Source organism: Psittacula echo, assembly GCF_963264785.1.
Source record: "Psittacula echo genome assembly, chromosome: 3".
Classification (NCBI taxonomy): Eukaryota; Metazoa; Chordata; class Aves; order Psittaciformes; family Psittacidae; genus Psittacula; species Psittacula echo.
In genome coordinates this window covers 107470900-107492697 of record NC_137736.1, presented here as the reverse complement: position 1 = coordinate 107492697, position 21798 = coordinate 107470900, and the positions used below count along the sequence as shown (strand labels likewise).

Here is a 21798-nt window from a genome sequence, read left to right as displayed (position 1 = left end):
GCTGCCCACAATTATTTTTGTGCTCTCTTTGAAATCTTTTCCTGTCATAGTCTGGTTTTAGTAATCATTATTCCACAGTCAAACACAGTATCTTCTCTGGTAGCAAGCCCACATATGGGCTGCTCACCCAGAAGAAGGTTATGTTGTAGATAGATAAATAAACCCATATTTCTGTACTGAAACCTTATACTGATTTAGTTTATTTTCCACTGACCTGTCTTCCAATGTAGAATTTTGCATTCATGTCCTGTTCATCCTGATGCATCACAACAATATAACTATGTATAAATTTTATTTTATGCTGTGTTGTTAATACAAAATGCCATAGTAGATCTTTCCTGGAATATTATTATTGCTTTCAAGAGGAAAATACTATCTTTGGAACTATAAGGACTCTGGGGAGTCCTTAGAGCAGCCTTCCAGTACCTAAAGGCGGCTTACAAGTAAGCTGAAGAGGGACTTTTTACAAGGACATGTAGGGATAGGACAAGGTGAATGGCTTTAAACTGGAAGAGGAGAGATTTAGATTAGATGTTAGGAAGAAGTTCTTTACTGTGAGGGTGGTGAGGCACTGGAACAGGCTGTTTGGAGAAGCTGTGGCTGCCCCGTCCCTGGTAGTGTTCAAGGCCAGGTTAGACAGAGCTTGGATCAACCTGATCTAGTTGAAGGTGTCCCTGCCCATGGCAGGGGGTTGGAACTACATAATCATCAAGGTCCTTTCCAACCCAAACCATTCTATGATTCTGTAATAAAAATAGCCTATGGAGGGCAGCAAAGCTCAGGCAATTACAAAGTTCTGTAATAGAAATTCTGTAAACCTGGTTTTAATTTGATTTTTCAGTCATTTAAGTTCTTTGGAAAGTAACTTGATTCTATTATATTTTATTACTTGATATTATATACATAAGGCAGAGCTTCATAATATTTATTAAAAAATAAAAAAAACCCAACAAAAACCTGGGTCTTAGTATATGTAGATGACACCGAAGTGGTGACGTTGAGAGGAACTTGGAGAGGGTGTAGCAATGGGCCATCAGGAACTTCACGTTCAACAAAGGCAAATGCCATGTCCTCCATCTGGGAGTGACCATTCCTCTGCGACAAGACTGACTGGGGGCTTTACTGACACTCTTTGCTGGAAAGGATGGGGGGATCCTGGCGGGCAGTGGTTAAAGAGGAGTCAAGAATGCATCCCAGCACCCATGAAGGCTATCAGCACTGTATCAAGAGGAACACAGACAATGGATTACCAGGAGGTGATTGGGAAGTGATTATCTCCCTTCATGTGGCTCTTGTTTGCCTACAAGTGGAATAAGATGCCCAGTTTGGGGGTCTCCAGGAGAACAATCCTGATATGGAAAATTCTTGATGACCTGGAGTATGTTGAGCTGAGAGCACCAAGATGGTCATGGGCCAGAGCCCTTGCCATGGGAGAGGGGCTGTGGATACCTGGGCTTCTTCAGCTGGGTGGAGGTGCAGCCTGCCAGTACCAGCAAGGAGGTTACTGAGAATACGGAGCCAGGATTTTTACCCGTAGAAGGACAAAAAACTTCACCCCAAGGACAGTTCAGATTGAGAGTCTGTGGAAATCTCCCTCCATAGAGGTTTTCAAGACCCGAGTGGACAAGCAACCTGGATTAAACAGTTGCCCTGCTTTGAGCAGGATATTAAACAAAGTAACATGCAGAGGCCCATTCCAACCTGAATATTTCTATGATTCTCTTTACCAAAATAATATAAAATAATAACATACTACCTATGAGGGTATATTTCCCTTCAGGTAGGGCTCTTTTCAATAACAAAAGTAATCATGAGTTCATAGGCTGAATATTCAAGGTCTGTTGAGATTCTTGAGAACTGATTCTCTGGTTTCCCCGGGAGCATAACACAACCAGGCTGACAGTGACTGCAAGTGGTCCTGAGTCAGGCAAGCAGATGTGCACGGTGTGTAAGCATGACTCTCCTGTCCAGCACCTGGACCCAAAGAACCAATCTGTGTTTGCTAATAACTTATATTCCTGCCAGAATCTAGGACCCCTTGTAGGATCAAGCACATCACTAGTCCGAGCAACTTGATAGTAAAGTGCAATTGAAAGCAAAATTAAAACCCCCGTGTTGCTTTACATAAAAAACTACTTGTACAACAAGCACTTTACTTACCTGCTGTGAGTAAAGAGCGTTCTTAAATGCTGCCTGTATTCGGCTGACTCACTCATCGGCACGTGAACAACTGCAAGGTTTCTGGAAAATACTCCAGCTGGGCAAGTATGATTTGGTTCTGTTTACACCCAGAAAAGAAAAAAACACACATTCTCTTGCCTTCAGCTTGTCCTGGTCTAAGCAAAAGTGGAAGATGTACAGCACTTAGCAGGGCTGGCCCTTTTCACTCAATACCAAGCTGGGAACTCATCACTCACATTGCTAAATAATGTCCCTTTGGGGATACAGAGAACTTTTAGCAGGTAGTTACTTTTATGTGAAAAATTCTCTAAAAAGCAGAAATGTGTTTAAATTTGGCAAATTATGAAGTGGAGCAAGTGGACATTCTAGTGGCATGGGAGTGTGATTGAGCATTGTAGGTTATCCACTTCTAAAATACAAAGATGAGAAAGCAAAAACATTACGGATATGCTTCTCTCTATATTTTTACTCTATTTCTGAAGAGTGCAGAGCAAGCAGCTTGTTGTATATTCTGCAGCTGTAAGCTTTGCTTTCTGAAGAAACTCTGATTCTAGCACTAACACCATGGCCATTAGCATGGAAAGACACCAAAATTAAACTTTTTCTTGAAATGATATTATACCATAACAGATTTTTAAAATAAAGCACAAAAACCATGCAACTTTCCATGAAAAAGAATTAAAAGTTGACCTTCAGATGTCATTATGAATTTCCCATCATTAAAAGAATCAAGGTGTGGTTTCTGTTTCAAATCTCTTATGATGTGGGGATCATCCATATGAATTGGTAAAACTGGACATTACCAGCAGTACAAGGACCTGAAGTGAAAACAGAATGAAGAAGCAGTGAATTTTCAGCTAGCCTTGAGCTGGAAGGCACACGATCCAAGTGTTAGGAGAAACTAATGGAAGAAACATTTGCAGAAAAGCAGACTTGTAAACACTCTTGCAAAAGGACCAAAGTCTGAAAAAGAGGATATTTCTATTGTGGTTTTGACTCCTTGAAGTTTATTTGTCACAGTATGGAATTCTTTCCAAGTGGATTATGAAAACATGTAGAACATACAGGTCCTAAGAAAATTAGTCTGGATTCTGTATTCCTCTTTTCCTTTGTGTCCTCTTTTCTTTCTAAGCAGATACTGTTCTTCCTTTACAACCTGCAGTGCTTTTTAGGTCATGACAGACTAAACTCACCCATTCAGTACTGTGCAATAATTGGATCTGTGTGAAGGAGTTGGGGTATTTGTTGCCTCCCTGAAAGAACGACAAATGATATGAAGAAGAGTACAAAGTAACAAAAGAGCAGTTATTTTTACTTCCCCCCTCCTTGCTGGCAGGACTGGGGATCTGAATGAGGTGGGTTTGGCCATCTAAGCTTGGGCCTTGCCATCCTCAAAGCCAGGCGGCCCCGAAGGCAGAGTCACACTGCTGTGCCTTGGGCTGAGGATGAACGTTTAGAGGTGGACGATGTCTCCCAGACCGCTTGATCCTTGTGGTCTGCAGCACTGCCGTGAGCTGTGCCTGGCTGACTGGTGTAGTGAGGCACCGGGCAATGTTCTTGTATACTTCAGTTGAGTTGGTGGGCAAACAAAAGTTGTGGCTTCTCTTGATTAAGTGCATGTTTTTCATCATTTGCCTAATTGCCTTATCCAACATACGTGATGTCCCTAACAACTACATAGCAACATACCGAAGGTCCAGCTGTGGGCACCGCACACCAGTCTGATTGAGTGATGCCAGCTCAGGAGGCTGGCACACCCCTACCCCCAGTTTCAGGAGTCAATTAAGGTGTAAATCAAACGGGAGATTTGTAAATGAAAATGGAGATAATTTCAGAAGTTTCCAGAAAATGTTTCTTCTTCAGGAGCCCCACATTCTATGATATTTTATCTCAACTTCAGGGATTTCAGTACCCACTTACCCACTTTGTGCTCTTGAGATGAAATGAGAAGCCTATGTGCACGATTACTGAAAATGCCAAAATATGGACTGTAATGAGAAAGATTGTTGCAACTTTGGTGAAGTTAAAAGCTCTCTATTCTATAAAATGCCTGCCTGGCTTTGTGCGGGGCTGGTAACTGCAGCTGTCAGCTGAGGAGAGGAACTGGACCCCAATATTCACTGTAATGACCCCCATCTTGATGACAACCACTGCGTGTGGTGACTGCTCGAGGCAGGCCCTATGCCCAAGCCCAAGGGGCTGATCCGGAGCAGCCCACGGGTGGGTGCCCAGTGACGGGAGCCCCATCTAGGGAGCACTCAGACCTGAGGCTCTGCCCGTCCCGATGCTGCTGTCCCAGACAGGCCTGGCCCAGGCACCACAGCTCCCGGATGGACTACAGCTCCCGGCATGCCCCACGGCACAGCTCCGTCCGTACCACACCTCCCGGCGTGCCGCTGCGCTCGCGGGGGATGCCGGGACGGGGGGGCGGGGCTAAGGCGGAGGTCGCAGCCCGCGCCTTCCACGTGGTGCGCTGCCCGCCGCGCCCGGGGCCGGGGAGGTGTCCGCGGTTTGCGACGCTTCTTTGCGGCATTGCGGCCAGGCGCGGCCGCCGTATTCCGCCCGTGAGACCGGCTGTTGTGCCGCTAGCTGGCGGGGCAGGGAGGGCGCAGTGGAGGACGGGGCTCGGGAGCGCAGGCAGCAGCCCCGCCGCCGCCTGCCCGCCACTGCATGGTCCGCGGGGCGGCCCGGCGGTCTCCTGCTTCTCCTCCTGCTGCTGCTGTAGCTGCTGCCGGGCGGGGCGCGCCGCGGTTGGGGTCGGGTCGGCGCGGCGCGGCGGGCGCTGAAGATGGACTATGACTTCAAGGTGAAGCTGACCGGGGAGCGCGAGCGGGTGGAGGACCTCTTCGAGTACGAGGGCTGCAAGGTGGGCAGGGGCACCTACGGGCACGTCTACAAAGCCAAGCGGAAGGACGGGTGAGTGACCAGCCGGGACCCTCCTGCACCCGCCGCGGGCTCTCCGCCACCCCCTGGCCCGTCCGCGCTCTCCTCCCCGGCCCCGATCAGTCCTGACCCGGCCGACCTGCTCTGCGCCTGCCGTCCCCCGGTCGTGCCGCACTTCCCGGACCTGCTGTACCGCTTGGTGCCGCCGCTGCTGCTGCCGCCGGGTTAAGCACCGCGGTTCGCGTCTCGGGCTGTGCTCGGCTCCCGCGGGTCGCTCGAAGCGTTCCCGTCCCTTCAGGGGGTTGGTGGAGTCGCGCTTCGGTAGGGCAGGTTCCGAGGAAAAAAAAATATGTAGCTGTGGAAAACGGGTTTTCTTTGCGAATAAATCAGTAGCCGCTTAGTGTTCAGCCTGGCCAGCAGCTCCGTAAAACGGGGTTTGATTTTATTTAATTACAATGCTTTTTTTGTCTGATTTATTGTTTGTAGTCACCATTTTAAGTATTCTCATTAGCTTCCTCTGGAACCTAACTCTGCTGGTCCTTTGGGGGTTTTAGAATGCTTTAAAAGGGCTTTTATGTGTGGCCAGTTCTCGGTACAGACCCGAGTAAATGAATTTCTTTGCCTAAACGTGTTAAGGAAAGGTCTAACAAACTGTCATTTAGGTTTCCCTCGCCCATGACATGGCATCACTTGCTGAACAGCAGAACAATAGGAAGTAGGGAGCAGAGGAAGCAAGAGAGGCAGGGGTTGGCTTTGTAACAGGTCCTATATTTCAGACTACATCCATTTGTTCTGTTACAGTGGTGCTCTGTCACTCAAGGTGTATTTTAGAAGTTGGAGTGTAATTTTTTACAGCTGATACACTAAAAAGAGAACTCTAAAAGCAGGCTGTGGTCAGTCACAGCTGACTTATGATTTGGTTCTGTTTACATAAGCTTTAATTCTAGAAATGCTGTAGCCGGTACGTACAGAAGGGCTGTAATGGGACTGGTTGCACTGTGTCTTGTCTGTGTCTCAAACACTCTGATTTTAATTGCAGCACAGTTTCTTCAGCATGAATTTTGTTTGCTGCTGTGAGTCAGCTAACTGCTTTTCTACTCAAACTTTACATTTGGATCCTTCAGACTCATCACAGGGGAGATTCTTACCTTGCCTGAATTCTAGTTTTGTTTTCTGGGAGGGAAAGGGGAATAAACTGTTGTGCATGTGATAAGCTGTTGCCTGAAGTCTACTTACAGGCAGGTAGTAACTTCGCTGTACAGCCAGTCGTGGTTTCAGTGCCAGTAAGGAGACCTGTAATATGAAAAATAGATTGAGATACTGAAAGATTTGAGTATGATTCTAATGTTTGTGTCAGGCGCTTTGTAGCATGTTGGACTGCAGCAACGTGTAGGGAATTCAGCACGCAATACTGCTGAAGCATATATTCCATCATATTTCTGGTGAAATCATCAGTCTGCTGGATGTTGTTTGGGAGAGTGTGTTTAGAGCTGCTCCTGGTAGTGCTATTTTGAGAAATTTGAAGGGAAAATGGAGGTGTGTGGTTTAAAAAAGGAGGCTTTACAATAGGATTTCCTCTCAGTTCTTGGGCATATGCAATTTTTAAATCCTCTTCCCTTCCAGATTACTGAAAACTTTCTCTTTTAAATGTACTGTGTAACTGCATTTGGACAATCAGTAAGATATGTAAACCAGAAACATCTGTAGATGCTTTTGTGGCTTATAAAACATAGCACCTATGTGATGTTAAATTACATGGATGAGATTAGGCTTGAAGTTAAAGGTTCCATTTACATTCCTTTATCCAAAGAAATCAATTAAATTGCAAGAGCAAATATGTAATAACACTTCATTTTCCTGAAGCGATGGTAATGTATGGATATATGTTGTATCTTGCAGTGGGGAGTATATAAAACAGTTCAGTGTTTTTATGCTGTTAGGTGAACAAGCTGAAAAAACATTCTTGTGTTGTTTCAATATTGCTTAAATGGTGTGTACTGATGATGAATAGCCAGCCTGCTTTTTGAGTTTTGTAGTGCTTGCATAGCTCAAACTGTCCATAGATATGAAGTTGTTCTCTATCTTGTAGTTAATTTTCCTAATTTCCCCTTTATAAATTTTAAGCAAACTTTGTTACATTATTCTAATTCTTGTGTTAAATAACATTTTATTAAGAATATTGACACAGCTTTTTCTGAAATGACATCTGCATACAGATGTCTGAGTAGAAGAAAGAAAATAACTGAATAATTTAGCTTGTAAATGTATGTTCAAAAGCTGTTGGTGATAAAAATGCAGTTTAAGAGTAGTAGGAGATGGTGCCTGTAGTATGACTGCATTCTTCACCTCTTGTTTTTTGATGGCTTTTAGAGCTGCCTCTGAGGTGCAGTGTGGCAACTGAAAACAAGATAGCAGCTGTGGGCCCTAATTGTAGGATGTTAATTGGATGCCATTAAAGCTACATGGGAATGTTCTGGAGGACAGTGTTGTAGGAACCTTGATGGAGTGAGAATCCTTCTAGTGAGTGAAAGGGATGTTCCGGAGACAGTGCTTTGGTGAGCTGGTGAGGGTGTAACCTGGGTTTCCTGCCTTCTTCCCGCAAACCTGCCAGTCCAGCCCTGCAGTGCCCTTTGCCATAAGGTGACATTTGGGGCCTTGACTGCTCTGTCTTAGAGGGTCATGAGGTACAGCTCCACAGAGGTATCTTCATATTAGCTGCCAAACTTGACCCAGCTGAACATCAAACCAGCTGAGTAACGATGTAAAGCACCACAGCTGAGCTCTACCTAGTGCATTGCCTGCAGCAAAGGTGCATTCTGTTTGCAAGCTTTTATTTTAATCCTTCTTATTTTGAAGTCCGTGGTCTCTGTGGTTAAGTCTTCCTGGCTTTTTATTGAATGATGCTGTCTTTCATCAGTGCAGTACCTGCAGTGCACTCTAAAACCTGCTTAGAACAAGCTCTATGTGAATTGATGTGGTTTATTTTTATAGCAGAAAGGTGTACAAGGTGGCAGTTGACTCTAATGGCAGACACTGAGAATAAAATGCAGGCATGGCATGTTGCACATCAGTCTTCAGATAAAGAAGCGGTTGCTTGTCTCTAATAGTAGTAGAATAGTTTGCTCTTTTTTTTGTCCGGAAAATGACAGTTATTTCCTGCATAAAAGCTGCTTTGAGTGCCAGTTGAGTGCTCCCTCAGGAATGTTGTTCAACCCAGATATTAACCCTACCTATTTGACTTATGCTGGACTTGGAATATATGCCAGCAGCTTTTAGCTTGTTGGACTGACATACACATTTTATTTTCTTTGTAATTGACTGGATCAAGCACCTTCAAAGCTCACTAGAACCAAGAGTGAGATATGGGGGACCTGAGATGCAGGACACTGGGACAGCTTGTGCAAGCCTGGTGCAGCACACCAGGTAGATGCTCTCCTGGAGCTGACAGCAGGTGCTGATGCTGAGCTGGTGCCCAGTTTTAATGGGATTGATCTTTCAGTGCGTTCTTTTGTTCACTCTCCTCTCTCCCTGCTGTTTTATGTTGCAGATATGGTCAGAAATCTGAGAGAGAAGCCTATTCAGTGGAACGAGGCTATCTGTTCCAGTGACAATTTGGAATGTTTCCAAATATTCATTTTTCCTGCTTATCAGATGTGGTTTGGATGAGAATAAAAAACTGTTGGATGTATCTAACTTCCTAATTACAATACCTAAAAATGATATAATTGGAGGTTTCAAATTGTAGTAGCAATCCCTGGTGCTTTATTGGAAGCTTTTCTTAATCTCTTGGAAGGAGACTTGTGTGGTGAGACTGTCGGTGGGAACCAACAGTGAGCAAACTAGTGCTCTCCTAGTCACACTCAGAAACTGTGATAAGTGATGCAGGTCCCAAACACAAGTGCAGTTGGGGATTTTTTGAAATTTATTTTTATTTCAGCTATTCAGTTCTGTGGTGGAAGTTTTGCTGTCAGTAGAAGGCCAGAATGTTTCATTTGGACATACTGGCACATTGAAATGGTGGAAATATATTCATCTGCTGGACTTCTCCTTGCATGCTTCAATCAAATCAATAGCTACTTTTTTTCCTTGAGAGTCTGAGTTGTACAAGAGGCAGAATGGTGGAAAACCAGTGGATGTCCAGTAAACTAGTGGTTTGCTTAATCTCTAGTACAGTATGTTACAGTTTCTACTTGCTGGTTAAAAGGATATTTCTAGAATGGTGATTATCTCAAAAACTTTTGTATAAAGAGAAACTGAAAAGATCGGGAGTATTTATTTCCCTTTGGGGGGAAAAAAGAGAAAGGAGAATGTACTTCAGTTAGATAAAATAGTGGATGGTTTGGCTAATGTGTAAGATGGATGTTATTCTTGTTTCACAGTATTTGAAGAGGGGGACATGGAATTTCTTGATTACCAGTAAGGAAATTTTATTGCAATGTAAATAAACTGCATCATGTGTTGTCAAAGGCAAAAATAAGTCAAGAGCTTAGTGTCCTGTAATCTTATCAAGAGCAGTCACTTCTGACTAATGTAACTGGTTGACTGTTCTGCTCTAGAAGTTAGGCTGCTCTGTTAGAAGTCAGGCCAGGCTTTGCAGTGCATGTGGAAAAGCTCACATTTAGGAATTTTGATATTATTTTTTTTTTAAACACTTGGCGTTTCATAAGGTTGATACCAGATTAGTTACAGTTTGTGTTCATAAGGATATGTATTGACTGAGTTATGTCACCTTGTAGATTGCTTTGTCAGTGTTTATATCAAACTGATTTTTATTGAGAGGTCTGTTGAGTTTTGGTGTGCCACAAACATTTTGGTGTGTGAATTCGGGGAGAGATTGTATTTGGCAAGAGGTGAGACAACAGGTCTGGACTTGAGCTTCTTAATTAATTCTGTATGGAGCCTTTGCAGAAGCTGTATCGTGAAGTTCATGCTGTTATTTTTCAGTGTAAACTTCCAAACACTCTAGTCTTCCCTCTGTTTAATAGACATGAGGGTTTTTTTTTTTGTTTCGTTTCTCCTGAATGTTCATGTGTGTTGATTTTCACAGTTCTGAACTGAAGCAGTTGGTGCAGATACAGACCTGCAGAGAGAGCTGAAGTGTGGGCATGCAAGCCTTTGGCTTCTGACTCCTGTCAATAATAGTGTGGAATTTCTAAATGCCACAGACTTTATTTATGTATGTAATATGTGGTATTATTTTCTTAAAATACATGCCCTGAGTCTCTTGGATTCATTACCACAGTAGTTAGGAAGTTCCTAATTAAACTATCTACATAATGAGGTGTGCATGCTGTATGGCATGAAGTCTTGAGCTCTTAAATGTTTCTGGTAAATCACTCATGTAACTGTCTTCTCATCTGTTTCCTTCTCTTCTCACCTGGTTAGGTGGCTCCAAGCTGTATAGATTTTTAAGGTCATGCAGTTGAGTGAGTCCTCCTGCAGCCCTTGGACTTTATTTGGTGTGATCTTCTGTTATCTTGTCACAGATGTGTTGATTTGTTTTCATAGCCTCCAGCAAAGCTGAGTTAGTGTTTCATTCCTACCAGAAGCCTTGACAAGTGCAGAGAGGAGGTTGTGAAAATAGTGTTGCAAAACACCAAAGATCTCTATCAGCTTTTATTCTGGACTTACAAATTGGAATACTATATGTAAATAAAGGGGGCATGCGCTGTTGTGTTTGATTTCTCATGAGGGAGTAGTTTTGGAGGGTGCTGATTACAGATAAGGTGCATGTCATCAGAGGATACTGCTTCTGGCCAAATGACAGATAGCATGATTACTCCAGCTCTTGAGTATTTGATTTTTCTGTTTTAAAGTCTATTGGAAGTTTAAAACACCAACTGACCTCCCCCCCAAAACAGCAGAGCTCTCATTTATTGTTATTGGAATCTGAAGAGCTGTAACTTACAGTCTGCTGTAGCAGAAACTAAAAAGCCTCCTGTTTAAGAACAGAATTTTAGTTATGTTGAAGTTTGGAAATTCCAGTGGAAACCTAAGGAAGCTACAATGGCTCAGATTTGTGTATGGCAAGGTTGTACTCCCAATGGTATGCAACAACAACCAACGTTGTGATATGTATTTCACAAGACCTACAGGTTATGGCACTGATGCATCCATTTTGGCATTAAAAGGTTATTGTTGTGCCGCTATATCAAAATAGTTATAAAAATCTGGCTTTTCATTGACCTTCCTGACTTATTCGTTGGTATGCCTGAAATAGTGATAGAAGCAGATCATTCTGAATATCCAGTTAATAATGAGATGCTTCCATCTTCCATCAAAATAATTTTCCATAGATGAGAAGCAGGATGTCAGTTGCAAATCTCTGGATAGCAGCATTTTCTCAGCAAAATCCTGGGAAGGGGTGTGTGTGTGTGTTTGTTTTTTCCTAATGGCTTTCTTGGGAACAGAATTCTTTCTGTCTTGGTTTTGGCTGGAATAGAGTTAATGAACCCTTACTGGGTTTCTGTCTCAAGGAGTGAGTAGGGAGGGAGAGGTAAGTGAGGAAACTGAGTCCTGGAGGTCTCCTGGACCAGGAGGACAGATCTTGCAGCTGTTGTTTCCAGCACTAAGTTTTGAGAGTTGTGATAGAAATTATAGAAAGATGCTAGACCTGGCCTGGAAGGAGCCCTTATGTCTGAGAGCAGGAATAACATAGTGGCATTAAAGGGTGAATCTGACTTAGTAGTTTTGTGTATTTGAGTAAAAGTACTTGAACAACAAAAGTTAGAGTAGTAAGTGTTAAGTACACACACTGCAGGTAATTTACAGTGCAGAAGCAGTTCTTCAGTGAACAGATTGACAGCAGATTTTGAGATTAAAGTTTGGGGGTTTTGTGTGTGTGTTTTTTTTAAACAAACAAAAAAGGGGTAGTGGTGGTGTCTCCTTTGCTTTTAAGGGTGAGTGTGAGGAGGCTCTAACACCTTTTCCCGCTGCTACAAGACCTTTGCTGGCCTTTGCGGATTCTGAAACACTAACCTGTAGTGGACAAATATCCACCTGTATTCCTTAACCTTTTTGCTGACTTTAAACATCACTGTTTGTGGTCTCTGTGTGTGATACCTGTTCAGTGGAAAATGTAGATTTCAAATATTTCTGCAAAAACATCAGAAATTTCTTAATCATAAAACCAGGAAAGAACACGAATTTTATGGCTACACACACTGATAATCTCTCTATTTCTGAACCTATTAAAACCCAGTGCATTCTGTGGGTGCTCTGAGGCCTTGTATAAAGAGATCTGAGGTACTAGCTGCTCTTGAGATACTAAAGAATTGAAGTTGGACTTGCAACTGTCTTAGAGAAGCTACACTGGCTTTGGTTGCAGTTTTTGTAGCTTGCACAGTACTTGAATCATGGCATTTATGAAACCTGATTTTTGTTTTTTGTTTTTTTTTCCCTCCTCCCCAAGGCTCTTTGCTTTATTGTGGAATTATCCACTGTCAAAATGCAGGTTCTCATTGGAAGTATGCTAGCAGCTGGGGATGTCTACTCCGATGAGGTAAATGATGTGCTGTGCAGAAGTAACAATCTGCATGTCTTCTGCCAGTCTGCTGCTATGAGCACTCTTAGATTAGATCAGCTCCAGTAATTTGAGGTAAAAATGCTGTGCTTTCTGGGCATGTCTTGGGGGAAGAGGAACTGACAGTCTTAAACGTTTGAAATATAACAAAAGGGCCCATGCTAACAGGATGTCAAATCTCATTCAAAACTCTCATTTTGAAACTGCATAAGCCTGTGTTTGATCAATATATAATTGGCTCTCTTTTATGTTTGCTTAAAGTATTAACAAAGCAAGCCAGCAGTTTGTGTTATGATTTTGTACTCGGACTTGTGGATTTTCACTTTATGTAGATGATGGTAATCAGTTCACCCTCCTCTTGTTAATTTAAGTCTTGGAAATGCTCCTTAGGGTTTAATACAGAAAAACCCCTCATCTAAGTTTGTTCAAGTAAGGTGATGAAGCTGAGACAGGACCATAAAAATACTTTAGCTTGCTTCTGTTATGCTTCCACTGTAAGGCAGTTTTGAGATTAGAAAGGACTGTCTTATATGGAGGGGATAAAGTTTCAGTTTCAGGCTCCATCCCACCAGTACTCCAACTCTCATGCTGCTCTCCCCCCCGCTGCCCCCATCTTTTCTTTGCAGGTTTGGCAAGTAATGCTGTGTGTTACTGCTACATGCTGGCTGGTAGCCATTCAGGAGGGTTTTGTGTTGTGGCTGGCTAGCCTGCTGTTCTCTCTTGTCTCCTCCGAGGCTCAACAAATGGTTGCTGGGACCTTGTCAAGCCCCCATAATAGCACATTTGGGATTACAGCATAGCTTTATTCATAGCTACAATTTTTTGTTTGATACAAGGCCACTTGTGAACTAGTTATTAACTTTTGTCTATTGTAGGCTTCCCATTTGAGAAATGACTATTTGACTAAATACTTTCAAATACAATACAGAAGCATGTAAAATCCTTAGCTTATGTAGGAAAGGTACTGGATAGACAATTGAGTATTCTTTCTACAGAGAATTTTACTGATGTTTCCCTATTGCTTGTATTCTGCATACCCTAATGGAAGACTGACTTAAGCATATGAAGGTTGCTAAAGAGTCCTTGTAAAATTGTATGCAACACTTGAGCAAAACCGTTATTGAGGCAACGGTTTCTATTCAACTGTATCTTAACTACCTTGAGAGGTAAGTGGTAGTATGGCAAAGCATATTGTGTAGTCAGTTTAGAATTTGCAGGAAAAGAACTATAAGCCAGGATTAAAGCTGCAGATATTGTCTTTAAAGGACAAAATGTTCAAGAGAACATAGTTAATTTTCTTAACTACAGATGATAGCCTAAACATCCAAAATTAAAATCAGCCTTATAAAAATGCACATTTTGCGAACAGGGAAGAACACAACTAAAGGTCACTGCAACAATCTGCCTGTTTTTGAGAAAGCTCTGTGCTGTGTGCTTGTAACACCTTGCATACAAGATGTTGACATTTGAATAAAGGACACTTGAGAGTTGCACTAAAAAAGAAGACTTAATTCATTACTGTCTATGTGAATAATATGTGCAACTGAGAACTTGGAATACAAAAAGAGCTGAATGGCAGCAAACCCTTATTCCACTTCATGTTTCTGGCCAAGATGTGTTTTCTAGAAGAGGCATAGCCTTTACCCTGAGATGGGGGAGCATTAACTGCAGGTGTACTTTCAATTACAGTTTGCATTCAGACACTGGATAATCCCACAACGAGCCCTTGGAAAGTCAGGTTTCACCAACCCTCTTGTTCTCATGGAACTACTGTGCAAGGTATTGGAGCATAACAAAAGCAACTGGAGCTGCCTGGGTGGACTTCAAGACAGCAAGGCAGCAGATTTGTGCCTGCGTGTAATTTGAATCTTATCTGACTTTTTGTATGTGAACTGTGTGGTGTTCAAACTCCCTGTTTTCTTTTTGGTGAATGTCAGTCCTGTCTAAGTAGAGTTGAACAAAACAATCCCTCACAAGTAAATGTGCTAACAGTGCTATCACACTTATGTTAGTTCAATTTTATAAAAGCTCAACTGGAAGCTTGGCCTCACTTGGAGTACTGTGTGCAGTTCTGGTGTCCTCAATGTAAAAAGGGCATGGAACTGTTGGAACAAGTCCAGAGGAGGGCCACGAGGATGATCAGGGGACTGGAGCACCTCCCATAAGAAGACAGGCCGAGAAAGCTGGGGCTGTTCAGCCTGGAGAAGAGAAGGCTGCGTGGAGACCTCATAGCAGCCTTCCAGTATCTGAAGGGGGCCTACAAGGATGCTGGGGATGGACTATTCATCAGGGACTGTAGCGATAGGACAAGGGGCAATGGGTTCAAACTTGAACAGGGTAAGTTTAGATTGGATATAAGGAAGAAATTCTTTACTGAGAGGGTGGTGAGGCACTGGAATGGGCTGCCCAGGGAAGTTGTGAATGCTCCATCCTTGGCGGTGTTCAAGGCCAGGTTGGATGAGGCCTTGGGTGACATGGTTTAGTGTGGGGTGTCCCTGCACATGGCAGGGTGGTTGGAGTGAGATGATCTTAAGGTCCTTTCCAACCCTCACTATTCTATGATTCTATAAGCTTATATAACTCTGTCAGATGAGTGTCTGTCAGGTACCGAAGGACTCAAAAGAAGAATAAAAAAAAAAGAGTAGCTGTTGCAACACTGAAGGTGCTATGGATAGAATTCCAGGCACAAATACAGGGGAGGGAAAAATAGCATTAGGGTTATGTTTCCATCTGCCTGGCTAGTTTGCCTATGCTGTGTGAGATCAGTGAAGCTACAAAGCAGAAAATACAATAACGAATGCCTCATTGGCCTTATTTCATTTAGAGGGATGCTTTGGCAGGAAGAGATGCCAAGACAAAATGGGACTGTGAGTAGCAACTTACTGAAACAGCTAGTCAGGGCACCCGCAATGGAGAATCCAGGCAGGACTTGGCCTGCAGTAGAATGAAAGAGCAGATTCAGATTTTACTACTGAGGGCTGTGAGAAATACGGTGTGTTTTTTGTTCCTGGAGGAATGCTGAATCTACACAAGGTTAAGAAAACTGCTTCAAGTACCACTTCAGTTAAAGAAAATATGGGGGTAATGATGGGAGGAGATGGCTTCTTAAAACTGAAAGAGCCAAGAAGGTGAATACTGCAAGCTGCTTCAGAACCATTTTTGAAGCTTTGCTAAACTCTGATTAGGCATCACTCTGCAAAACACACTGTAAAACCATAAATTACTAAAATCTGACATGGTAAAATAGTAAAGGAAGCCCTTCAGAGTGGGGCTTCCTTTGAAAAAGACTTCTTCGAAAAATGGAGTCTTCTTTGAATGATGAATCTCGAAATACAAAGGTTAATGATGGTAGACTAAATGTAAAACTGTGGTGTGACATTTTCCCTAAATTCTCCCTCGGAACCTTCCACCCATATTAGTCTCAAACACACATAAGCAAGCTCCTCCCAGCCTGAGAAACTACTTGAGAGGGGCATGAAATTAATTTTCCTTTTCCTCTCTCTTTTCCAGTGCACCAGTAGCACAAAACTGTCTGTAGATCAGAGCACCACTGACCTATTAAGTAAGTGTTTAGAAAATGACAGAAAGAGTAAAGCTTTGGATTTGTCTGTGTGTTATGCAAGAACTTAAAGAACTGGAGGTGAAGGAATGCATTAGGGGATCTGTCTCAAATTGAGTGTCTAGGGAAGGGGCTGTTTGAACAAACTGAAGAGCAGTTGTCAAGCTGAGATCTGTTTGTACATCTAGAGGAGTTCAAGAATGAAATAAGTTACTACCCAGACAGTATAACCCATTGCTTTAAGTTGTCCTAGTCTTAGAAGGCTGGAAAGGGGCAGTGGTGAGATGTTTTTTAAAGAACTTTTTGGAAGAGTAGGAGCTACTAGCTGGTAAGCTAAACCAAGAGCCAAGAGAGTGGACACATGAAAGATGCTGAGGTGGAGAGACAGCAGTCTTACAAAATACATTCATTCTATTAAAATCCTTTGACAAAGTTAACATACAGGTTAAGGCAACATAGTAGATGTAATCTGTCTAGAGTTCCAAATGGTATTCTCTAAAGCCCTCTACTAAAGACTTAAGCTGATCTTAGAGGTGGTCCTTCTCTGGATAGAGAAACTGGTTGGAGATGTGAATTAATGGTGAAAGGTCATTAGTGGTATCTCTTGGGAATCTGTGCTGCTCAAAAGTTTTGTTTTGAAATCACTTGTCGTCTGTAGTTGGGAGACAGCTTTGCTGATGAGAGTGTTACTTGGGATAGTGAAGGCATGAAGCAATTGTGAAGGATTGGCTCTCAGTATCACAAAGTCCTTCTCCAGTAAGATACCATACTCATTGATGTGATGTGCTTGAGGAAAATGGTTCTTTACTCACACAATAGTAGTCTCTGAATTTATTATTACTTAAGAAAAAGATTTTTGAGTTTATAATGACAGTTTTGTGAAAGTGGCAGCTCAGTGCAAGTAATTGCTCAAAAGCAGAAAGAATCACAGGGGACTCACTAGCAGTAGAGTGGAGCGCAAGCATGGTGTCATTGTTGCTGTAAATCCTATTTTCAGTATTGTATGCACTTCTAATCCCTTTGTTCCAGGCAGGTTATAATAGATCTAAGGAGGGCCAACAAGGATACTCAGAAATGTGGAGCAGTGTCTGTGTGAAAACTTCAGTCATTCCCATAGACAAGGACTCTTCTGTCTGTGAGAGCGAGGGACAGGGAGAGTCTCTAAAATCCTGAGTGTCATTGAGAAGATAGGAAACAGTCATTCAGTGACTGGATGCCTTTATGAAAGAAAAAAATCTATTAAGTGCTATGAAATAAGAAAATGTCACTTGTGAATCTGTAGCCCTGTCAGTAGTAATGACTTAAAAAGCTTCTCGCGATGAGTTGCTTTTAAAGCAGCAAATAAGTAAACTAAATTTCACAGATTTGACTTCTGAAGAAAAAAGTGCCGAAAATAAGTTACCCAATGAAACTGTGGTTTTTTGAAGTTTAGGTCAGTACTTCAGCACTGTTGTTTGCTTTTCAGAACAGATGCTTTGAAATGCTGTATTGTCTTTATACAACCTCTAGTTTGTCGAGTCATATAAATATTCAGGGGACCTAAGAACAATCTGAGAGGAGGAAAGTGCAAATGAAGTACATCAGTCTTTTCCTTTATAGCGAATTTGTATAGGTATCTCTTGGATTTATGTAAGTACTGGTAAGACTGCCATGTCCTTTAATAAAACAGCATGGGGCTTTGGGTCTGGGGTAGGGTATTGCTCCCCATCAGCTACTCTCATAGGAGTCCTCATATGTGTGTGGGTTTAGAACTTACATTTTAGGCTGGCTGTCAAATGACAGTTTTGTGGGAGAAGGGAGGATAAGATACTTCATCAAATCCCAGGGATTCTCCTTCTGTGCAATTTCTGTGCTGGAGTTAATTGCAGGGTTAGGTGTGGGCGGTGGCTTGGTTTTAATTTTATTTATTTTAATTAAGGCCAGCCACACTCCCTGTGGTTTTCACCACCACCAGAAAGCAGGGAGTAAAGTGAATATCATCTGGCTTTTTGTCCTTTATCTTTGTCACCTCTACCCATTCCTTCATTGCCTTATGCTCTTACCACATATTTTAGTGCTGGTTTCTATACTCCTCGTACCCCACTGTAGACTAACAGAATTTGTTAACCCAGGAAAAAGTGTGTAACTTTTTGCCAAATGCAGGAGGTGAATCATGTCATGGAGGAGTGTGGCGCAGATTGGAGCTGGTGTAAGGGAAGGGATTTTCTGGCTGGAAGCAGTAAGGCAGAGATGTCAAGGGAAGGCTTTTGACAGCAGCAAATTCTTAGATCAGAAGAACCACATGTACAGTATATCATTGAGTTTACTTGATTGCTTTGAACTTCTTGCCAAACTACATGTTGTGGTGAAAGGTGTTAATTTAAGAAAAGAGGCACAAAGAACAAAAGGAATGAAGTGAGTCAGTAATTGCCATTCACCATGTAGTATAAGCTGTCTCAGAAGCCTTAGTGTTTATTGGTTTGCAGTTGATGGTTTTTCCTCCAGCTGTGGAAATTAGCTTTTCTTTACCCACAAAATGGTCTTATTACTGAAGGATTTGTTTTAAAGTAGAAAATATTCTTAGCATAAGCCTTGCTATCTGATCAGAGTAGTAGTGCTGTTCTGGTACTGCAGTCTTGCCTTGTCCTGCAAGTATTCTGGAGATGAATGCCTGAGCTAGACCCTTAATAAACTCAGGTCTGTTAGCATCTTCCCCTGCAGTAATTTATTGCATTAGCATTTTGGTGAGTAATACAACTTTATTTTCTTGTAAGTTTAGATCTGAACCCATGAAATGTGCTTCAGTCACAAACTGTGTTCCTTGTACTTTTCTGTCCTTCTGTAAAGGGTTTTTTTTGTCTTAAAGCACACTGTATCTAAAGTCTGCATATTAAAGTGTTAGCAAGATTTAGTCATGCTGAAGTATTACTTTTCTTTCAGGATAAAATGTATGTTTCTGAGGAGGGGGCTAATAGCAACAAGAGCAGAACTTGGCTTTTTCTTCCTGCTTGTGAATATGTTGCCTTTTACCTGTTTGCTTTTTTTGTGCATCATGTGCATGTCTTCAAAGGGAAAATAACTCCTAACCATGGAAATTAGTTGAAATGTTACCTTATTTCTTTATTTTTCTAGGTTGTTTAGTATTTACTTTTAAATATCTTTTTATTAGTCCTATAAGCTAAATTTTTAAATTTCTAGTTCAGTTAGAAATGGGCAAACTTTAAGCTAATTGCTTACATTAAGATAGTAATATACTTTTGTTACTTCTCTGGAAGGCAAAGAGAACAGCAGAGTAATTGAAATGAAATATGAAGTTTCTGTCAACTTCTGTGAGTTTTGCAGTTTGTTTAAATTTAGTGCTGTGACTATGCAAGCACTTCCTAATGCTTACCAAAACTTAGTGTGGTCACACTACATGTTGATTGAAGCTTGAATGGAGATAGCTGTAATCTATGGCACATCCTTGTAAAACTAAAGGGAGTGGTTGCTCTGCGTTGTATGAAAAGGTTTATCCAGCTGTCTTTGACGGTTAACTCCAGCAGATCTTTAGGAAGTGAAGGAAGATTAGAGCAAGCATGAAGTGGTGCTTTCGTACTGACAAGTTTCTGCTTCATGTGGTATCCAGAACTACTGTTTTAAGGTGAAATTAAGATTTGAGGTTCTGGATTTCCACTGTATTGTTAACTTGTAGTTGTTCTTGCACTGCTTAAACACAGAGGAGGAGGAACCTAAAGAGATAAAGGATGTGATGCTTCCATGCATTTTTTGATTCATATTTTTCTTGCATATCTGAAGTTCAAAGATAGAGAAGTAGTAGATAATACTCCTGTAGAAATATGGAACCAGTCTGAAATTTTGCCTTTGAAAGTGAGCACTGTTACAAGTGTATGAAACTGTAAAGCATGTTGTGATGCCAGCAGCCCCATTAGAATGGGTGTGTGGTGCTGTTTCTAGTGGCAAGCATGAATATGTAAGAAGTCATGCTACTCTATGAACTGTAGTTATCCACATCTTCAGATTAATTATTGCCAACTGTTCTTTATTCAACTCTTCCTGGGAAGTCTTTGCAGGTAGCTTTGTAGAGGAGAGAATAGTTGGGAACTATTCTTTCTTGGCTGAAATCCTTGGCACAGTAGCTTGGACTCCGAGCTTTTCTGACTGGGCTGTGTTATTCATGATCCTTTCTCGTTTATTAATACATAAGAGGCTTTCATGACAATCTGGGGTTTTATCTGATTTTTGGCAGATTTCTTCCATGAAAGGAGCAAGCTAAAATCTATGATGGGATAAACTTTAAGCTGATTGTAAATACATTTAAATACTCTGGGCTTGAATAAATCTGAACTTTTAAAAATAGTTGTGCTTTGGCTGTGTAGCAGGCCATTTATAATAGAGAAGATGTTAACCTATTTTCTGTAGGTTTAACACATGTTACTGGACTACTCCATTTTTCAAAATGCTTTTAAGTTCAGTCAAATGAAGGAGCAGTAATTTGTGCTAATGTGTATTTTCTCTTGCTTCATCCAACTTCTTTTAGCCAGTATAACTGAAATGTGTGTTTTGTTTGCTCACAAAACCCACAAAAAGTGGCCTTTGGAAAAATAAGTATTTTTAAGAATAATCTCATTTTGGAAATGTGTATATATATACATATATAATGCATAGAACATCAGTAAAAGTAAAATATCTTTCAAGTGACCCTCAAAGAGCTATAAGTGAAGGATATAATTCTGCGTTTTGTTGTTTATATTATTTGAAAAAGCCTTTAAAATTTTTCTGTTGCTGTGGTGAGTTTTTGCAGTGAACAGAACTATTTCTTCGGTGGGTGCAGCATTTTACCTGCAGCTTTCTGGGAAAGGGGAGTGTACAGCATCAAGCTGACATGGAAAGAAAGTTCTAATTGGAAGATAAACTCACTTGGTCCATAATGTGGACAGAAACTGCTGTGCTTCTGCTATGAGTGCTCTCTGCATTTAGATAACTCCTGCGCTCATCTGAGTATTTGGCAATCCATTTCATCTCACTAATGTGGCAGACAGTGTACCAAACAAAAAAGTGGAATTACTTTTCTACTCTGAAGAAGCTTGTCTCTATGTGAAAATGAGTGCCTCGGCTCCAGTGCAAAGGACAGGAGTGTGCATGGGGATGAAGATGGGGTTCTTTAAGCAGCAAACCATTGTACAATAGCCTGCTTTGACCCATAACTTCACTGTTAGTTTTCAGGTGTTTTTTTCTTCTTTTTTTTTTTTTTTTTCTGTTATCAGAATAATTGTAGAAGATTTAAATGTATGAATTACTCAGCAGGTTTTGTAATAATGGAATGACAAAAAGATGAAGTGTTTATCATTGCATCACTGTTAGCTCAGAATCTTTTTAGGGAGTGCTTTATAAGATTTTGCTCTCTAGGTTTATCTCAAGGTACAGGGTCAGTGATGGTACTTAACTGTGTATAGCCTGCATACGTGCACACATACTGTGTGTACTAATTTGTTTGACAATGTTTGACCTAAAATATGCTTTCTGGGAAGTCAGATGCTTATAATGTAATTTCTCAGCCTTTGTACCACGTTGTTAGTACCATTTTTTTCCTATATGGTTTGTTTTCTGCTGATGCTATCATCTTTGCTGTTTGGCTGTTACTTTCTGTCCTCACAGAGGAGTTACATCTCATTCT

At 41.6% G+C, this 21798-nt stretch overlaps 1 protein-coding gene across 2 annotated transcripts in view; it reads left to right on the top strand.

Moving 5' to 3' along the window:
- Window positions 1–4775: 4775 nt before the first annotated feature.
- Window positions 4776–21798, top strand: part of CDK8 (cyclin dependent kinase 8) — a 72776-nt gene continuing 55753 nt past the window's right edge. For both annotated transcript variants that reach the window (XM_080614030.1, XM_080614029.1), the window contains exon 1: window positions 4776–5097. In XM_080614030.1, the coding sequence (XP_080470156.1) occupies window positions 4970–5097 (128 nt within the window). In that variant the 5' untranslated portion in view covers window positions 4776–4969. The remainder of the gene's footprint in view (window positions 5098–21798) is intronic.